Source organism: Ciconia boyciana, chromosome 9, assembly GCF_034638445.1.
Source record: "Ciconia boyciana chromosome 9, ASM3463844v1, whole genome shotgun sequence".
NCBI classification, from domain to species: Eukaryota; Metazoa; Chordata; class Aves; order Ciconiiformes; family Ciconiidae; genus Ciconia; species Ciconia boyciana.
Window position 1 is genome coordinate 11888189 of NC_132942.1, and position 17245 is coordinate 11905433.

At 43.8% G+C, this 17245-nt stretch overlaps 2 protein-coding genes across 2 annotated transcripts in view; both read right to left on the minus strand.

The window, feature by feature from the left end:
• Positions 1-1559: 1559 nt before the first annotated feature.
• RPL26L1 (ribosomal protein L26 like 1) lies at positions 1560-6022 on the minus strand. The gene is made up of 4 exons (XM_072873837.1): positions 5891-6022; positions 4543-4715; positions 3650-3790; positions 1560-1731 (listed from the first exon to the last, which is right to left on the minus strand). Exons 2-4 carry the CDS (start codon positions 4708-4710, stop codon positions 1603-1605), a joined length of 438 nt encoding a protein of 145 aa, XP_072729938.1. The 5' UTR covers positions 4711-4715; positions 5891-6022; the 3' UTR covers positions 1560-1602.
• Positions 6023-7406: 1384 nt separating this feature from the next.
• ERGIC1 (endoplasmic reticulum-golgi intermediate compartment 1) overlaps positions 7407-17245 on the minus strand; it is a 61350-nt gene continuing 51511 nt past the window's right edge. The window contains exons 9-10 of the mRNA XM_072873836.1: positions 17072-17194; positions 7407-11242 (exon numbers count right to left, since the gene is read on the minus strand). Of these exons, the coding sequence (XP_072729937.1) occupies positions 11135-11242; positions 17072-17194 (231 nt within the window). The 3' untranslated portion in view covers positions 7407-11134. The remainder of the gene's footprint in view (positions 11243-17071; positions 17195-17245) is intronic.

Consider the following 17245-nt stretch of genomic DNA (forward strand, 5'->3'; position numbering starts at 1 on the left):
GCTCAGCAGCCAACAAGGTCCCTGGAGAGCAGCGAAGGCCAACCCCAAGGACTTCCCGGTGCATTGACTCCAGCTGAAGAAAAATCCTACCGAGCAGCACGTGTGCGTGCATGAACCGTGAGGGACAAAACCTCTGCACCTACGCAAAAGCAGCGACATTCACAGCCCGCCTTGTAAAGCAGCCTTCGTATTAATGCCTGCGAATGACTTCAAAGGTGCCAATGTAATTTTCCTTGATTCTCAGCATCCCATTTTTCAGACTGCCGCGTTGTTCAGGCAAGAGCCAACTTTCTTTCCCTCTGTATCAGCGATTAGGGGGCCATTCACATACCAGTAAATTCACTTAATTGCAGGGCTGTTTTCAACACACTGCAGCAGCTCTCAATTACATATGCATAAAGCATTAAAAACCTAATTTCCCCTTACAGAAAAGTTCATCCAAAATAGCGTTAGCAGCAGCACAGAGACCACCTTCACTCCTATCCTTTCTGAACCAGACAGGTCTGCCTTACAAGCACTGGTGAGGTAAACCTCCTGTCCCCAAGCTCTAGCCCTCAGCACAAGGACATGGAGCTGTTGGAGCGAGTCCAGAGGAGGGCCACAAAAATGATCCAAGGGCTGGAGCACCTCTCATACGAGGATGGGCTGAGAGAGCTGGGGTTGTTCAGCCTGGAGAAGAGAAGACTGCGGGGAGACCTTATAGCAGCCTTCCAGTACTTGAGGGGGGGCCTACAGGAAAGACAGGGACAGACTTTTTAGCAAGGCCTGTTGTGACAGAACAAGGAGCAATGGTTTTAAACTAAGGGAGGGCAGATTTAGACTGGATTTAAGAAAGAAATTTTTTACCATGAGGGTGGTGAGGCACTGAACAGGTTGCCCAGAGAGGTAGTGGAGGCCCCATCCCTGGAAACATTCAAGGTCAGGTTGGACGGGACTCTGAGCAACCTGATCTAGTTAAAGATGTCCCTGCTCTTGCAGGGGGGTTGGCCTAGATGACCTGTAAAGGTCCCTTCCAACCCAAAGCATTCCATGATTCTATGATTAATGCAAGACCGCCACATGTCACGCAGCAAGTTCAGTGCTGTTTGGCCACAACATGCCTGGTGAACCTCTAAAATGTCATCCTTTACTGTCAAATTCCTAAGACAGTTGAAAAAAATGTAATTTAAGAGGATTACAGAAAGAGATTCATGGCTGGAAATAGCTTACTTCAAATGTCTGATAAAATATTAAATATATACAGTGCACAGAATGAACATGTTCATTCAAAACCATGAACACATCTAAGTAAGTGTTAAGGATCAGTGGAAGAGACAGAAGTACAGAAGTCACTAGATGCATGTTTTCAGAACTGCACTACTCTTTCTAACCTTGGTTGAGACATTCCTTTATGGGGAAAAAGTCTTTCGTTTTCTTAAAAGTAAAAAAAGGTATAAAAAGCTTTTTAATTTAGTGGAAGTATTTTTTACACAGCCAACATAAAACACGAGAATGAATATTTAAACGCTAACCAGACACACCGTATCAAGACTCTCCAAAGGAGAAGACACAACAATAGGTTTAATTTTAGCACTTCTTTAATGGTGTCAAACAGGAAACCATCTATTCTTGCATCTTTTCGATCGTTTCTTCCTTGTATTTGCCCTTCTCCTTGCCAACCTGGCGAGATTTTGCTTTACGCTCCAAGATCTTTTTGCGATCTTTGTCCAATTTTAGCCTAGTGATCACCACCTAGAGAAAAGGACAGAGAAATTAGTCTCTCTTCAGAGTTAAAAGTACAGCAACCTGACAGAACTGTGGTAACAGAGCACAGCCCAGGAAGATCAACTCTGGCACACAGGTGTTATTTCCATGGACTATCTCAGTTGGTTTGAGTAGAACTGAGGTAACGGAATTGCCTCCGCATTTCACAATTTTCCCAGGTACAGCTAGGGATCAGAGTATACGGACAGTTGCTTCAATGCACAGCCAGAACATCTGCACAAACAGAAGAGCAGCCAAATTTCTATTTATCTACATAATAAAATAATTACTTTGAAGTAAATCTAATTTCCATTATGCTGCTCAAACATGATGGATACTACATCCATTTGAAACACAGCATGTAGCTGATCCCACCACCACAAAGGCAAGTAATGGATCTCTATTTTAACATCTCCATGTTTTAAACAGTATTACCTCAATTTTGGAACACTGGAAAACCACGTTGCTGCTGCTGGCCACTATCACATCATTGCTGTACCGTTCAGAATAGCCAACGCAGCTGGCTAAGATACAGGCAACGGTAAAAGTCCATGCACCATAGTGCCTCATATAAAGATACTTTAAAGAACACATCTGCTATTGAAGAGTTGCTACGGGCCCAGGCAATTATCAAGTATTACTAAAACGGACACACAAAAGGTAAACTGTGCAGACCATTTGCTACCGCAGCCTTAATGGTATTTCTAACAAAGCAGCAGCAAACTGAAGCTCTGATTTTCAGCAGCCTTCAGTGCTCTTTGTGCCCCCTCAAACTGGCAAAGAAATAAATGTGTTGGTATTACTGAAAGGAGTACTTTAAAAATACAACTGACGATCAAATCCTAGAAAAACCATGTAGGCTGCAGCTGGGCTGCACACTCCTCCTCAGTTCCACTGTGCATTTAGGTCTCTCTTAATTGTAATTAATTCCTACTGCTTTACCTAGGAGAAGCAGAAACTGTTCACCCACCCCACTGCAAGTTTGCAATAAACAAAACATTCTTCTGTTCCTTTTGTATTAATAACCAGAATCTTTATGCAAAGCTTTATCAAGGTCCAATTCCCCATTAAAGGAAAGTTTCAAAGAAATACAGGACCAGCACAAAATTAAATTTCTTTCACTGCTATTTACCACACAAGTAGTATGCACGCTGGCTCCATTGCAATGTCACCTTGTCCATCAAATGTTATTACTGCACACAAGTCATTATGTTGTTTTGGAATAATTCTGCTCTCCCTCTGCTGAACATACCAACCATTTAGACCAGAAAACCTGTTACAACTGGATTTCTTCCACCAACACTTCAGTACACGTGCCCACACAGCAAGGCTGAAGCAGACTAATTTCATCTGCTTCAAACCAGGTTTTGGCTAGTTGCTCTGTTTAGTTTGAAATGTTTTCCTATTATGATTTAAACGGGCTTTGCCTGGTTTTCATGAACTCTAAACATTGTAAATCACTTCAGGCTAAAACCAGATTCAGAGAACTTAGTTCACAATAGCCCACAAGAACAAATCACAATTCTGAGCATCTGTCTAAACATTTCTAACAGCTCCTTAACCAGCGCAAATACCACATAGCAAAGATGAAGGATTGCTCTAAACCATCTGTTTTGTGTTTTTAAAAACACCAAGCTCTTCAAAAAAGTATTTTAGCAAGACTCTCAAGTCTCTAGCAGCTTCTCCACCAAATAAGCCCTAGAAAAATTGAGTTCTTGGCTTCAACTGTCACTTCTCTACTATCATGACACCATAACATCTCCTTGTTTATTGCTTCCCCAATGCTGTAGTATCTCAATCCATTATTCCATGTGCCGTAACAAGGTTCTACTCATGCCAGTAGCAGTGTCTTCATTTGCCAAGAAAGTCTCCTCATGCATTTCAGATCTCACTTCATGCACTGTACCTTGCTGGGATGGATCCCCACGTGGACAGTTGTGCCATTAGCCTTCTCACGCTGAACACGTTCAATATAGATGACGTATTTTTTTCTGTACACCTGGACTACCTTGCCGATCTGCTGTCCTTTGTAGTGTCCCCGGACAACCTAAACAAGAACATAAGAAACACGCTGTCCCATACTTCAAAACCACCTCTTAAACAATTACCAGATCTTAACGAACACCAGTTATCCCAACAGAAAACCAGAGCTGCACAGGCTGAAATCCCAACTCTGCTCTTTGTATACGCATACCACAAAGACATCAATTACTGGACAATTTCTGCAATCACTAAAATGGAAAATATAATTGATCAGAACCGTACTTTCCCCTCATTTTCCCTGCAGTAAACCCTAATGAAGGAACTCCGTAACTCTTCAACCAGCAGGCTAACGGTCAACTTCAACAGTTTTTCATCTTAGTTTTTCACCTATCATTGCATTTTATATAAAAAAAGCCACTTAACTTGGGTTCATTTCTAAACTGATCTCTCAAATATCACAGGTAGCAAATAGTCTATAAAAAAAGAAAAGAAACAGTTCTTTGTTTTGCACTTTATTGTTAAAAGCCTTTAATCCAGCGTGATAATCAATGCATGTAACTAAAGTGCAGTAAAGTTGCCAGCACACTTGTGTTCCTTGTATTTTCCTTGTCAATGACGTGACCTCAAGAAACACTCAACAGGCCAAGTCTATGACTACATTAACTTGTATTATTTCTGCAAGACTCATGGCAAAGCTCCAGCATCAATCTGCATTTGTCTAGGCCTTCCCTTTTGCACAGGCTATACATGAAAACCAAAACACAGACAGAAGTTCACGTGCGACACTATAACTTAAAAGACAGACAGCGCAGCTACCTGGACTTCGTCATCCTTTCGAATGGGCATAGAGCGGACATTGTATTTCTGCCGCAACTCCTTGGAGAGTGGGGAGGACATTATTTTTCTTCGAATGTGAGAAGGTGCATTGAAGTGTCGTTTGCGGTTCTTGCTGCGGTCTGAGGTCACAAATGGATTGAACTTCATTTTGGCTGCATAAAGAAAAACAATGGTTTGAGAGATGCTTATAACTCATACACAGTGCGCTTTGTGACCTACCCACACTAAGTATGCTAGCACATAAAAAAGCAATTTTAACTATTTTTAATCCCACCCCCAGTTAATATACCCGTACAAACTGGCCTTCCAATAAGGTTTAAGCCTCTTCCCTTATTGACAATGGCCCCGTGACTGACAGGTGTGCTACACACATGCACATCAGACCATTCTTTCCAATCCAAAGCTCGCGGTTCTCGGAAGTCAGGACACCTGACTGACTAGTCTTAATTTTGCACTGTAGTATACATCACCTTCATTTATAAACATATATTTTAGACTTACAGAGACAGGAAACTCATACTGCTTATCTCCAATAAGGCACACCATCAGACTGGCACATGTAACAGATTTGTAAAACCAGGATACTTTTGGCCTTCCCTAAATCTTAACAATTGCACTGCAAGATTGTCTGTCATGGCACAATTCATCCTGACTGACAAAGGCAGGTGCCTTGAATGATGCCTTTGCTCAACTCTGCAACTTTCAAGTACTCCGCACTTGCACTTCCTGTGCACGCTAGCCTGGGCTGTACGACAAGTCAGAGCGTGCTGCAAATCAGAACACCATACGCTGCCGCAGCTGTATTAACCGAATAATCCACCATCAAACAACCGACCAAAGGAGCGTGAGCTCTACCTGGAGTCTGAGCTCCCAACGGCACACCCGAACACAACTCCGGGGCAGGCCTGCCCCACCAGACACCCCTGCAGCAAGACTCCAGGGCCGGGCCCCCACAGCAGCTTGCCCACCGCCTCTGCCCGACCCAGGAACGCCAGCAGCGCCCTCACCCTCGAGGCACACCCAACTCGGGGCCGCCGAGCCCGCGCCAAGCCAACCCAACCCCGCTCCCCTCCCCAGGCAGCGAGCAGCCCCTTCCCGCGCGAAGAGGGCCTGGGCCGCGCTGCCCCAGAGCTCCGGGAGCGGCCGCGGCAGCAGGGCCCGAGGCGACCGAGCCCCTTCCCGACCCCCGCCCACTTTCCCGAACAGGCCCCGCCGCGTACGCCGCGGGAGCCTCGCCGCGTCGCGGCCAGCGGGGGACAGCGCAGGGCCGCCCCGCGCAGGATGGCGGCGGATGGGAACGGGCCGGGCCGGGCCGCGCCGCCCTTACCCCGCTGCTGCCGCCGCGACGGTCGCCCGGAAAGAGGAACGCGACGCGCTTCCGCTTCCCCAAGCGGCCGCCGGGATCTCGCGAGATCCTGCGCGCGGAGCTGGGGCCACCTGCGCCCCCTGGCGGCCGGCGGCCACAGGTGCACCGGGGCGGGCGCCATCCCCCGGGCACCCCGCCCTTTCACAGAATCACAGGATCGTATAGGGTGGAAAAGAGCTTTAAGATCATCGAGTCCAACCGTAAACCTCACACTACCAAGCCCACCACTACACCATGTCCCTAAGCACCTCATCCAGACGGCTTTTAAATACCTCCAGGGATGGCGACTCAACCCCTTCCCTGGGCAGCCTGTTCCAATGCTTGATAACCCTTTCAGTGAAGTAAAATTTCCTAATAAGTTCACCGTGCTAACCTAATAGCTTCACCTTTCACCGTGCCAAAGTCAGAGCTGTTTAGCAGCAGCTACTTCCCTCCATGCCCAGCCCCTTCCCAAACGTGGGTAAAACCATAGAAACCTCCGACCAGCTTCCTCCTCTCCAGCCCAGCTCAGAAAGCCCATATCCCTCAGCCAAAAGAGAGACCAGTTTGCTGGGGCTTCTGCCAAGTTCACACTCAGCCCAGACCCTGCTCCTGTGCCTGTGTGTACTGTCACCCGCGTCCCCACCTTCATAAACTAACTTACCTGCACAAACTGCTTGCACTTCAGGTAGATTTGGTGCTATTACATCTTTTCAGGACACAGATTAATTTATTCTCAAGGAAAACTATGTATGGCAGAACGTGTTGGTGGTAGAAATGGACCAGTCAGTGGGGTGAGAAGCAGTACAGACACTTGATTGGGTTTTGCTTTTGAGAGTTGGACAAATGCCTTTCCCCCTGCCTTTACTCATCTTTTACGCAGAGTAAGGAACCTTCAGCACCATCCTGTCACTTCTGGAAATCCCAGCTCCAATCCGTACTTGAGGTTAATTGGAAGCGGGTAGGATCTCCTCTTTCATGAAGATGATGTACAGCAGACACCAATGTAAGTAAGCAATACCAGAACTTAAAAGGAATTGGTTTCTTAATATTGTGCAGATATATAGTGCCCAAATTCACTATGTTGTAACCCTTTACTATTTAATCTTTAATAATTGCCTGAGAAACTTATTTCTAAATACTTAGTGAAGCAAGGCTAAAAGGAAATTAAGGGGGGGGGGACAAAAAACAGGTTATTTTATATACCAAGTGACACAGTGAGTAAGTGAAACCCATCAAGTTCCAAGCACAGTCCACTCACCTCTCATTAAAAAAAGGGAGGTTAGGACACTTGGTACTGTTCAAAACCAAGCACTGAGTGTCCAGACATGACTCAGTGCCGATTACAAAAGAGCCTCGTGTTAACTTTCTACACAGTGACCTGGCTTACAGTGATTTCATTGTGTGATAACGCTTAGTTCACTGAAATAATAATTAAAAACAAAAGAAAAAAGCCCTTTTAGATTGATTTTGCAATAGCAGTGCAACAAAAAGCCAATCAAAACACGAGAGTTTTATTTTTAATTATAGAACTAAAAAAGCTAATATTGTATTAACATAAGGTTGCAAATTAAAAGAGAAATGCCAGAACTCCTTAATAAGCTCCACTGTAAAAATGCAAAAGACTTGTGCTTTAAACATCACCATAACATACTACAGGACTACGTCCCTCCTCCCCTGCTCCTCTCTCCTTTCTTCTAAGGACTACTGAGAAATAGTCCTTAGACATATTGACTCATTGACATATTTCATCTGAAACTTCAAACAACTATTCTAAAGCAGATACTCATCACAGTCATTTTCAGCCCCAACAGTTTGTGTATCACACAAATAGAAAACTTTAAATGAGAACTATTCAGAAATTAACTATAGACTTTACCATCTACACTGCAGATTTCACTTTTCACAGAGCATTAGGCGAATGCCAGTATTTGATAAATAAGATCAAACATTCACAAATGCATACCTTCCAATTTTTTCTTACCCCATTTCAATTTTTTTCTTAAAAAATAATCTTCAGCAGTCCACATACTGCCTAGAATATACCTAAGCACAGCTTTCCCTAGAGCTAAAAATTTTAACTCCACCATTGCAAAGCATCCTACACCACAAGTTCTCACCATATGATGAAGTGTAGCTTTAGAGGGACTTATTTAAACTGGAATATATACAAGTTCTAAATATTTTACTTCCTACAGGGATGTCTGTCTTGGAAAACCACAAATACTTCTGTCAAAATACTGACTCAAAAGAGCAAAATCAGGAATATGGATGAACACCTACAATCAATGGTTTTCCTTCCACTATGGCTTGAAATTATTTTTGTTTGCATTGATGTTTAAAAGGATAACTAAGCTAATTTTGTCTCTGGAAAGTATTTGAAAATAAAAGTGAAATCTAATGAGACATGTATGCACAGGGCAGGACTGCTGTAACAGTAACTACCTCGCTTTCACATTTGGAGAGATGAAGAGCAGATTCTTCTGTAAACACATGATGCAGCATCATTACATGACCCAAGCCAGCCATGTCTGAAGGACAAGCTTGCCACAACTTACAGCAGACCCAGGAGGTAGCCTTGGCTTGGCAGCACTCAAAGGCTTAGACCTGGTTTAGAGAACTAAGGTGCAGACCATTTCTTTAGCACAGTTTTGCCAGAACTTGAGTACAATTTGGTTTCCACATCTAGCAAAAAAATGTGATTTATTAGGTTATTGCCGTGGACATTTTGGCAGAGAAAGCAGGCACACTGAAGCATGCACTGTTATTTCCAAAAAAGCCAAACAATTTCACTGGTCTGGTTTAGAGAACTGGCCTGGACTGCACAGAAGGCAGCGTTTAATTCAGGCAGAGGATGGGGAGAAGGGCAGAAATAACACACCAGGGGACACAAGGAATCTGCAACCAGCTTCACTTGTTTGTGTCAAGGAAATTGTACCACGGAAGAAATTTCAGAAAACTAACAGTACAGCCCACCACGCTACAAAGATCTTCTCTTGCACAGCTCAGGAGAAGGATGCACTGCTAAGATATCAAAAATGACATCCTTGTAATCCATTGGGTTCACAAGCTGTGAGCAAAGACAAATTCAAGAGGAAAAACTAGGACATCTTTGCTGTAAGCTTCAGCTGGTCATAGAGGATTAGAGGAAATCCTTCAGCCAGCAAGAAAAGCAATTGCAATGGAAAATCCCAGCTCCCACCAGGCAGCCGCCGCCATCCAGTGGGTACCGCTCATGGGCACACGGACGCACGCACCGAAATGAAGACAAGCATCTCATTTTCAAGTTGATTTTTGTAAATGGAAAAAAAAAAGTATAAAATCTATCCATACATTAACAGTTACAGGAAGTTACACAATCCAGTTTACACCTAAAGGAATAGCAATCAGTCCATAATAAGAACAGGGAAAAAATTCCAATGCTGTAATTTGTCCGAAGTCACTACAGGGCAGAAGACGGCAGGGGGAGGGTGGTTGGCTACTTCTTTTTGGTGTGTGGATAAAACTGGCTACCTTCCCTACTTCCAAAGCAATGAGACAATTTCAACAGACATGTATTAGGAATACTCTTGAAATGCATCTGACTCTAGCATTAACACTGAATATTCAAAGATTCATATTATTACAGCATAATGTTTGGATACTTTTGCCTCCAGGAAAGGGCAGTGAGCAGTAGATATTATCCAAGAGAAATCCTGCACCCGCCTTTGAATTTACAGCATTGATTGAGTTAAAGATTTTTATTTTATGATTTTTATCCATCCTGGAACACTTAAATTTGTGTATCCTCAGCTCAGACATTTACAAAGCATGCAGAGACTGTTACTACTCAAGGAACATTTAGGAGGCTATGGAAAATGTGCTGGTGGGTACTGGTCTAATTTTAGTGAACTCGTGTCTACCATTACATGCAAGCCACACCTGGCAGTAGTTTTCCCCTCACACCTCCATTTATTGGAGGCCCCAGAAGACAAGGCTTGAATGAATGGGCATGGAAGCTCAGGTACCATTTTAAGGAATAAAACAAAAAAACATCTACTAGCAGGGGCCAGCTTGTGGGAATGCCTGCTCTGCTACTGGTGTACCTGTGGGTGAACAGTGTCAGTCTAGGGCTCAGAAAAGATGCCTGACTGAATTTTAAAGGAAAAGGGAGGCACCTTAAACCCTGAAAAGACAGACTTCCTGTGTTTGACAGGTGTATTCAATATACACACACAAAGCAAGACAGTAAGCTGTGCTCATCATCCACCCAGAAGACTGCACCATTTTTCTGAACACATAGAATATACAACCCCTTTTCAAAATAACAACAACAACAACAATAATAATAAAGCAGAAGTGCAGAATCCAGACTGTTGGGTGGTCTGTGTTTAAAAAACATAAGAAAGAATAAAAGCTAATGCTGTAAAGACAACTATTCCCTTTCAAAGCAAAGGCCACATAAAACTGTGTTGCTCAGTTTGGTTTTTACTTCATGCCACCTGTAAACACAAGACTGGATATTCAGTTTCTGGGAAGAAATGAAACCACTTTTACATCCAGAGTAAAAGAATGGCCCTCCACTGCCTGGATCACAGATTACCCAGGAAAAGGTAGCTGGGGGAAGGCTTCCTCTTCTTTTTGCTCATTTCATTAGAAAGGTCATATCTGAACAAAAGAGCTTTCAATAAAAGCACAAAACATTTCTTGATGTTATTTCTGCCCTCTGTCTCTAAAGTTTGCTACGGGGACTAACATTTTCCATTCCTCTCCAACAGATACATCACCTTTTTGGCACCATGGGTGGAATTTCTTCCTAATGTATAATTTTGCCTTATACAAAGTCGATTGTCTAATCATGCAAATCCAACAGAATTCCAAAAAGTGCCACAAGACACCTCAACTCTTTGCAATCTATTACCTACTTTGTATACTGACATAGGAACCTCCCAGAGAACAGACTGTCATCCTTACTTAGATCTGATGGTGTATTTCATATATGGCATTTCAACCTCTCTTTCTGGGGGGAGAGAATCGAAATCCACACCCTGATTCCATCGATTTTTCACTCTCAGAGCTCTGAAATGCATGGAGATTTCTTTGATTTGTTGAAGATGTCTTCACTGAACAGCCTGATTAGAGAAAAACTTACTGATTCAATCAAATAGAAAATAAAGACAAAAACAGGTAGTGGTAGATTTCTCAATCTTTGCTCCTGTCCTTGGAAACTAGGGTAGAGTTTCACTGCTACTGCATTTTCCCCAGCTGGATCTTCTTCCAGGCCTCTGATGCTGTGAAAATGCAGGAGTCAAGGATCCCAGCTACAGTAAATGTTCCTCCAATGATGGCACATATCTGAAACGTACAGAGAGAGGAAACAGGTTTGTCAGTGACGAGGGAAACTATTACGCAGTTTGAAACTGGGGGGAAGGATATTATTGCCTACTGCTAGGGTATTTTCTGGAAGCACAGCAAGAACTGGGTAACAGTACTGGGGATGTAATTACATGACGATCATTTCAGGAAAACCATTCCCTACAGTGGAATAACTTAGTGCTAACCTGAACTCATCATAGTCTGAGCCAATCATAAATCCCAGCTCCTAGGAACCTACAGCATGAATGCTGTTCCTTTCTGGGCTAAACTCCACCTAACAAAGCTTTCTAGAAGCTCTGTGTTGCTCATATCTTCCTACTACTGTTTTCTATTATAAATACCACGGCCTTGTAGTCTTTTCCCTATTTCACAAGATACAGCATTTGCAAACAGGCAAAAGACACTTAAATAGCATGTGAAGGACAGTGACTAACAGAGAAACCTAGCTACCAGTGACACCTACAGCTAAGTCTGTCTAACACTTTCCATTACAAGGGCTGCTTACAAAAGCACTGCCAACTTAACTCTTTGTGGGTCAAAGTTTTCCATGCAAGATGTCTTGGGTTGAATTATTTAAACACCAGTAAAAACACGTAATCATTTTCAAGAACAGAGTTAGGGAAAAAAATTAATCTCCTGATTAGCATAACAGCCTAGTTCAGTTCTCAAGTGCTAGAAAAACACCAAAGTATTCAGACATGTCAAACCAAAGGTACTTTGGCTTGGAGCACCCAAAATCAGGGGGCACCACTTATGGACTTTCCAACACATTGCTTCAATTCCCTTATCTATGAAATGGGGACAATGCCAAACTTGCCTCCCAGGGAAACTGCGAAGGAAAACACATTTGAAGGGTTCAATACCGTGACAGTAGCCATTTCAGAGTCCTTGTGGAAACGTAGGACTTGTACTCAGGACTGGGTTAATACAAACCACCTGCTAGTAACAAGGCAGCAGTCAAATACCGTAGGATGGGAAGAAACACTGCTCACAGCGTGCCACCCCACCCCGTGCACTGCACAAGGCAGGGTTCACATGGAAAGTATGATACACAACAACGTAACCTAATCACGTTTAACAGCCAAATTATAATTACATAGGACCTGGCATTTCCGAACTCCCACATTTTTGACTTCATAACTGTGATGCTCTTTTAATTTGGTCTTTTACATTGTGTAGGATTGTGTGGCTCTGCGAATAAGAGATACTGGGTCAGTGAGCAGGGGACAAGATACAAAGCTTATCTTTTGAGACGGGCCTGCCTAGGAAAAGGGGGATTTTGCTGTTAGGTAGAAGCCAAGAGAGAGAAAGGAACCCAAAATCAATAAGCTGGTGTAGCAGGATATCAGGGAGATGCAATACAACTGACACAGAAGGGAACTGGTGCTACACTAGACCCACCGTGCCATGTCTCTTCTCCCACACAGCACTACACCCCACAGGCAAAGTTACAGACAAAAGAGTAACATAAGAGCAGCAGCGTTCGGCTCTGTAGGGAGTTAGTGGTGGCAACAGAACAAACAGTTCATTAATGGTGAGCGAAGGCAGCAAGAAATAAAACACGCATTTACATGCAGATTTATAACTGGGATATAAGTGTTTAGTGAGCTTGGTGAAATGAGGAGCTGCAGTAAATGTGGCTTTTGCAGGACAGCTGGCATTCCAGCAGATAAAGGCTTCAAAAACCAGAGCACCAGCCCGAGGCAAAGTTAGTATTTTTAGGGGACAACTCCAGCTCCTGCCCTCTGTGCCCCCCTCCTTGCTATCCCTCGGAGCATGACACAGGGTGACTTTTCAGGGAAAATGACCGCAGTGGAGTTGGGTTATTTCAGTCCACAGCAGCTCAGCTGACAGGAGATGTTACACCGCAAACAACAGAAAAACTGTCCAACACTAAGATTTTGCATCATATGGTAGGAAAATCTGATTTCAGTGCAGCAGCGCAAGGGGGTGGGGAATAGAAAAAAAAAATATATTCATCTGCACAGCTCTGTACTGCTGAGTGTTTATGAGTCACACACACCTGGCATTCGCTTGGAGCCTGCCTCCCAGCACGCACACAGCCCTCTTGTTTCGCTGTGACAAAAAAAAGGCAGCACCAGGGTTGGTCTCTAGGTCAGCACAGAAGCTGCACCACCGCAATTCTTTATCATCACAGTTCTAATACGTATGGAGCGTTGCTCCTTAGCAGCACTGAAGGAAGTTAGGCATCATGAACTTATTTATATTTAATGGAGTTTTATACAGGGAATGATCTGCATTTGGCTCCGTGAGGTTACAGCTTGACTCAGGCCCAACCATTAAAGGAGGAAGAAAAAGGAATATAGAAGTGTACTAATTACAGAAGTGAGAGACCATGCAATGTGGGGTGCACATGAGGGTTTTGAACAGAACACGATTATAGGTTAGTGGCTGGGATGCAGGCTGAAGTCTAAAGGAAAACACAAGTGGATATGTAGGAGGAGGCAAGGCTGCAAGGAAAGCGACAGAAAGGCAAGTGTCAGATGTGTGAGTGTGGACCTCTGGGATGTCTTAAAATCTGAAAATTACTTTTAAGGACAGAGGGAACCAGTAAGACCCCCAGGTAATTCCTAGTAAAGTAAGCTGCAGAATCCTACTCAGAGAGTTCTGGATGACCTGCAGCACATCTTGTAGAACACCACTGTCTTGGCTTTAAAAATGCCACAGGACTGAGTCTATGATACCTGTCGGTAACAGGTCCCATGGCTGAAATAATTCTCCCTGCAGCCATTTTCCCCCCCCATTATTTCCAATTTAATTTTTTTCATACCTAATGGGCAGATGAATCCTCTCATATCATATTCTTTTCTTTGGATTTTGAATGCTTCACCAGAACTTTGGCTTGTTTTCTGCCTGCTCTCCCCTCCCAGCCCCTAGACTGACCTCATCATAAAACCTTCTTTCAGTTTGGCCACTTACAGGAACTCATAAATTTTCAGCAGTGAAACTTTCCCCCTTGCTCCATAACCTCAACCATGAGGCCATGAATGGCTTCTCTTTATGGGGAGATGCCTTGATTTTAAGCAGTACAGTTTAACAGGCAAAAACTCCTGTGTTTAACACTGTGCCAGGTATCTGTGGTTAACCCCAGGATCCATTGCAAATTCACAGCACAGTGACAGTGGCAGCACTGACCCACAAGCAACACAAAATCTTATTTGGTACTGAATGTTTTGAAGCATGACGTGTAACAAAATCTGTGTTAAGCCAATGCCTTTTGCCCTGCACAGGAAGCACCTCTCACATGGTACAGAAAATCAGGATAATTCTTCATACCACAAAAACCCAAGGAGCAGGCACGAGTTAGAGAGGGTCTGTTGGGAACACAGAAGACCTGAGAACACTGCTTATGGTGCTATAATGCTGCTCTTAGTGGCGCTGAAGTTTTTGGGGGGCAAACTCATTACTAACAAAGAGCATCAGATAACCTTCCTGGCAGCAGAATGAGATTCCTTTGGCTCTCTGCTGAACAGCCAACACCCTCCTCTCATCTGATCACTCCACATGGGATCATGCCTCCACAGCATATCCTTCCCTCCAACACTGACACCGTTTCCCCTGACAGGCAGCCACACGCTGTGTTATATCTCCAACTGCTAAAGTCCCTTTCAAGCCCAAAGGACCCTCCCCCATCCCCAGGACACATTTAAATTTACTGAAAGTCACACGGGTGCCCTAGTAAACAATCTGCTCACTGAAAGGAGTTGCAGGTGATCCCCCTCTACCCTAGAGCCCCTCTTGTGGTTTTTAGATTAAGCAGCTGCTGCTCAGAAAAAGCTGATGCTTTCCCCGGTCAGCCCCATTCGGCAACGACTCCAGATGCCCCAGCACAATCTCTGCCTGGACCTCAGCCCAGTGCTGATTATCACTAGCTGGTCTCCAGAGCAACTGTGATGCAAAAGGCCACACTGGAGATACAGGAAGGGGCTAAAGCAGTGGAAAGGACAACGGAACAGATCATGTCATCAAAACAGGGCAAGGAAACCTAGGATAAAAGGTGTTTTGATCCTCTGCAGCACTGCTCCCCCCCTCTAACCTTTTCAGTGCCACCTAGAGCATTGTACAGCTTTAAGCATAGCACACACACAGCCAAGGCTGCCCTACTGTAAAACATTCCTAGCCTGAATGAGAGCAAGAGCAGGTCATCTGTACCAGGGCCAGATGGTCCAGACTGATAGCCACAGTACAGTATCTGTAACAAGGACCTGCCTCTAAGTCAGCCACGTCTGAAAAGGGAATGGCACACCTGTCTGACGTACTGCGTAACAGCTACTGCAGATATCAGTGTCATCCACGCGTCTCCATAGGAAGGACATTCAATTGAAATGGCCCCAAGTGAGCTGCTTGAGAGCCATTCATAAGACCAAACAAAGTAGACAAAAAACAATTGTAAAACTCTTCTTCAGCAGTCCAGCAGCCAGCACGCATCTGGCTAACTTTACAGACAGGATGGGGCAAAATTCTAGCTGGGGCCATCTCAAATCCAAAAGGTCATTGTGGCAATCACTGAGGAAAGCCTTTCCTGCAGACTCTTTATGTAAACTCTGAAGCACAGTATCAAACTCCACTGCTATTTATAGGCATACAATGGCATATTAGCAATAAATCAATGGTAGCAATGGACATGACAAAGAATAATGCCAGCTATCAATCCTTTCCAAACACTGTTTCCTGTTAAAAACACCTCCACACCCTCACCCCCAACAAGATGCGTAAGAAACCTATGCGTATGAGAGCATATTGTTAGGGAAAGAAGTAGAGGCAGTATGAGATGCCAAGTCATAAAATGCTGATGTTTGACCTTTTTTAGGATTATGTTTTAAAACCAAACAGACGTGCTAAGAAGAGAAGGTCTTAAACCACGTCATGTAGATTTTGCTTCAAGCCCCTTTCTCTTGGTATTTGTGTATGCTAGAGATCACACGCATTTCTGAAGCGAAGTGAAGGGAACTTGGTGTTTATCAGAAGCTGCAAAATAAAAATCTTTAAGTGCAACACAGCCACACTGTTTATGTTACTTCCAATTAAAATATTCAAACAGTTTAAAAATCAAAATCCGAGGTCTTCATTCCAGCCAATTTATCAACTACTTCACATTCTACCATGCCTCACTGGCACAGCAGACCGCAGCTTAAATTTTAAGCCAACTCCCTCAGGACACATTTTTTAAAGTTCTGGAAGATCTGTAAATAGCTCTTTGCCCAGCTAGCAGTTTGGACAGTACAGCTTTGTTATAGACGCTGAGATCAGTACTGCAGGATGTTATCTGGATAGATCAAAACATAACTCGTCAGGAAAACACCTCTGGAATTTGATAATTGGCTCTTCGCCACCTCTACCCAGGAGTAATTGCCTGGAACTGGCATACCCATATTAAGCCAAGCAGCAGCACTGAGTAAAACAACTGCCCTGCATTCTCTGCAAGTTAGATCTCATCATTAGAGAGACGGTTTATTGCAGCATGCTTTACTGCATACCACATTAGCTTTACTTCCAAGCTTCTGACATGCCGCAATAGCGCCCATCCTGCCTAGACAGAGTTTGGCACTTCTGGAATAGGATAATTTTCTTTCTTCTTGTGCCTAGCTATTAAATCAAATTGTCAGAGCATAGGGCTTACAAGTTACCTCACTTACACTTCAGTACAACTGCAGTGATGTACTGCTTTATTTCAATCATGTCACAATGCTCTGAAGAAGAAACTCAATTCTTTTGGACAAGAGATGTTCAGAAGAGAAATGAGAGGCAGGCAGGAGAAGGGAGAATTAGAGGTTTAGAGTAACTCACCGATGTGATAAACCTGTACAAAGGCTGTCGCCTCTCTGTGTATTTCACTGTGATGGGACTCAAATCGTAACGAAACCAGATAGCTGGGATAATGCGGCCAGTGTGACTGTAGGCTACGTACTCCTAGAAAAGAAAGTGGGGGAAAAATGGCAGAAAATGTAAGCAATCTCATTC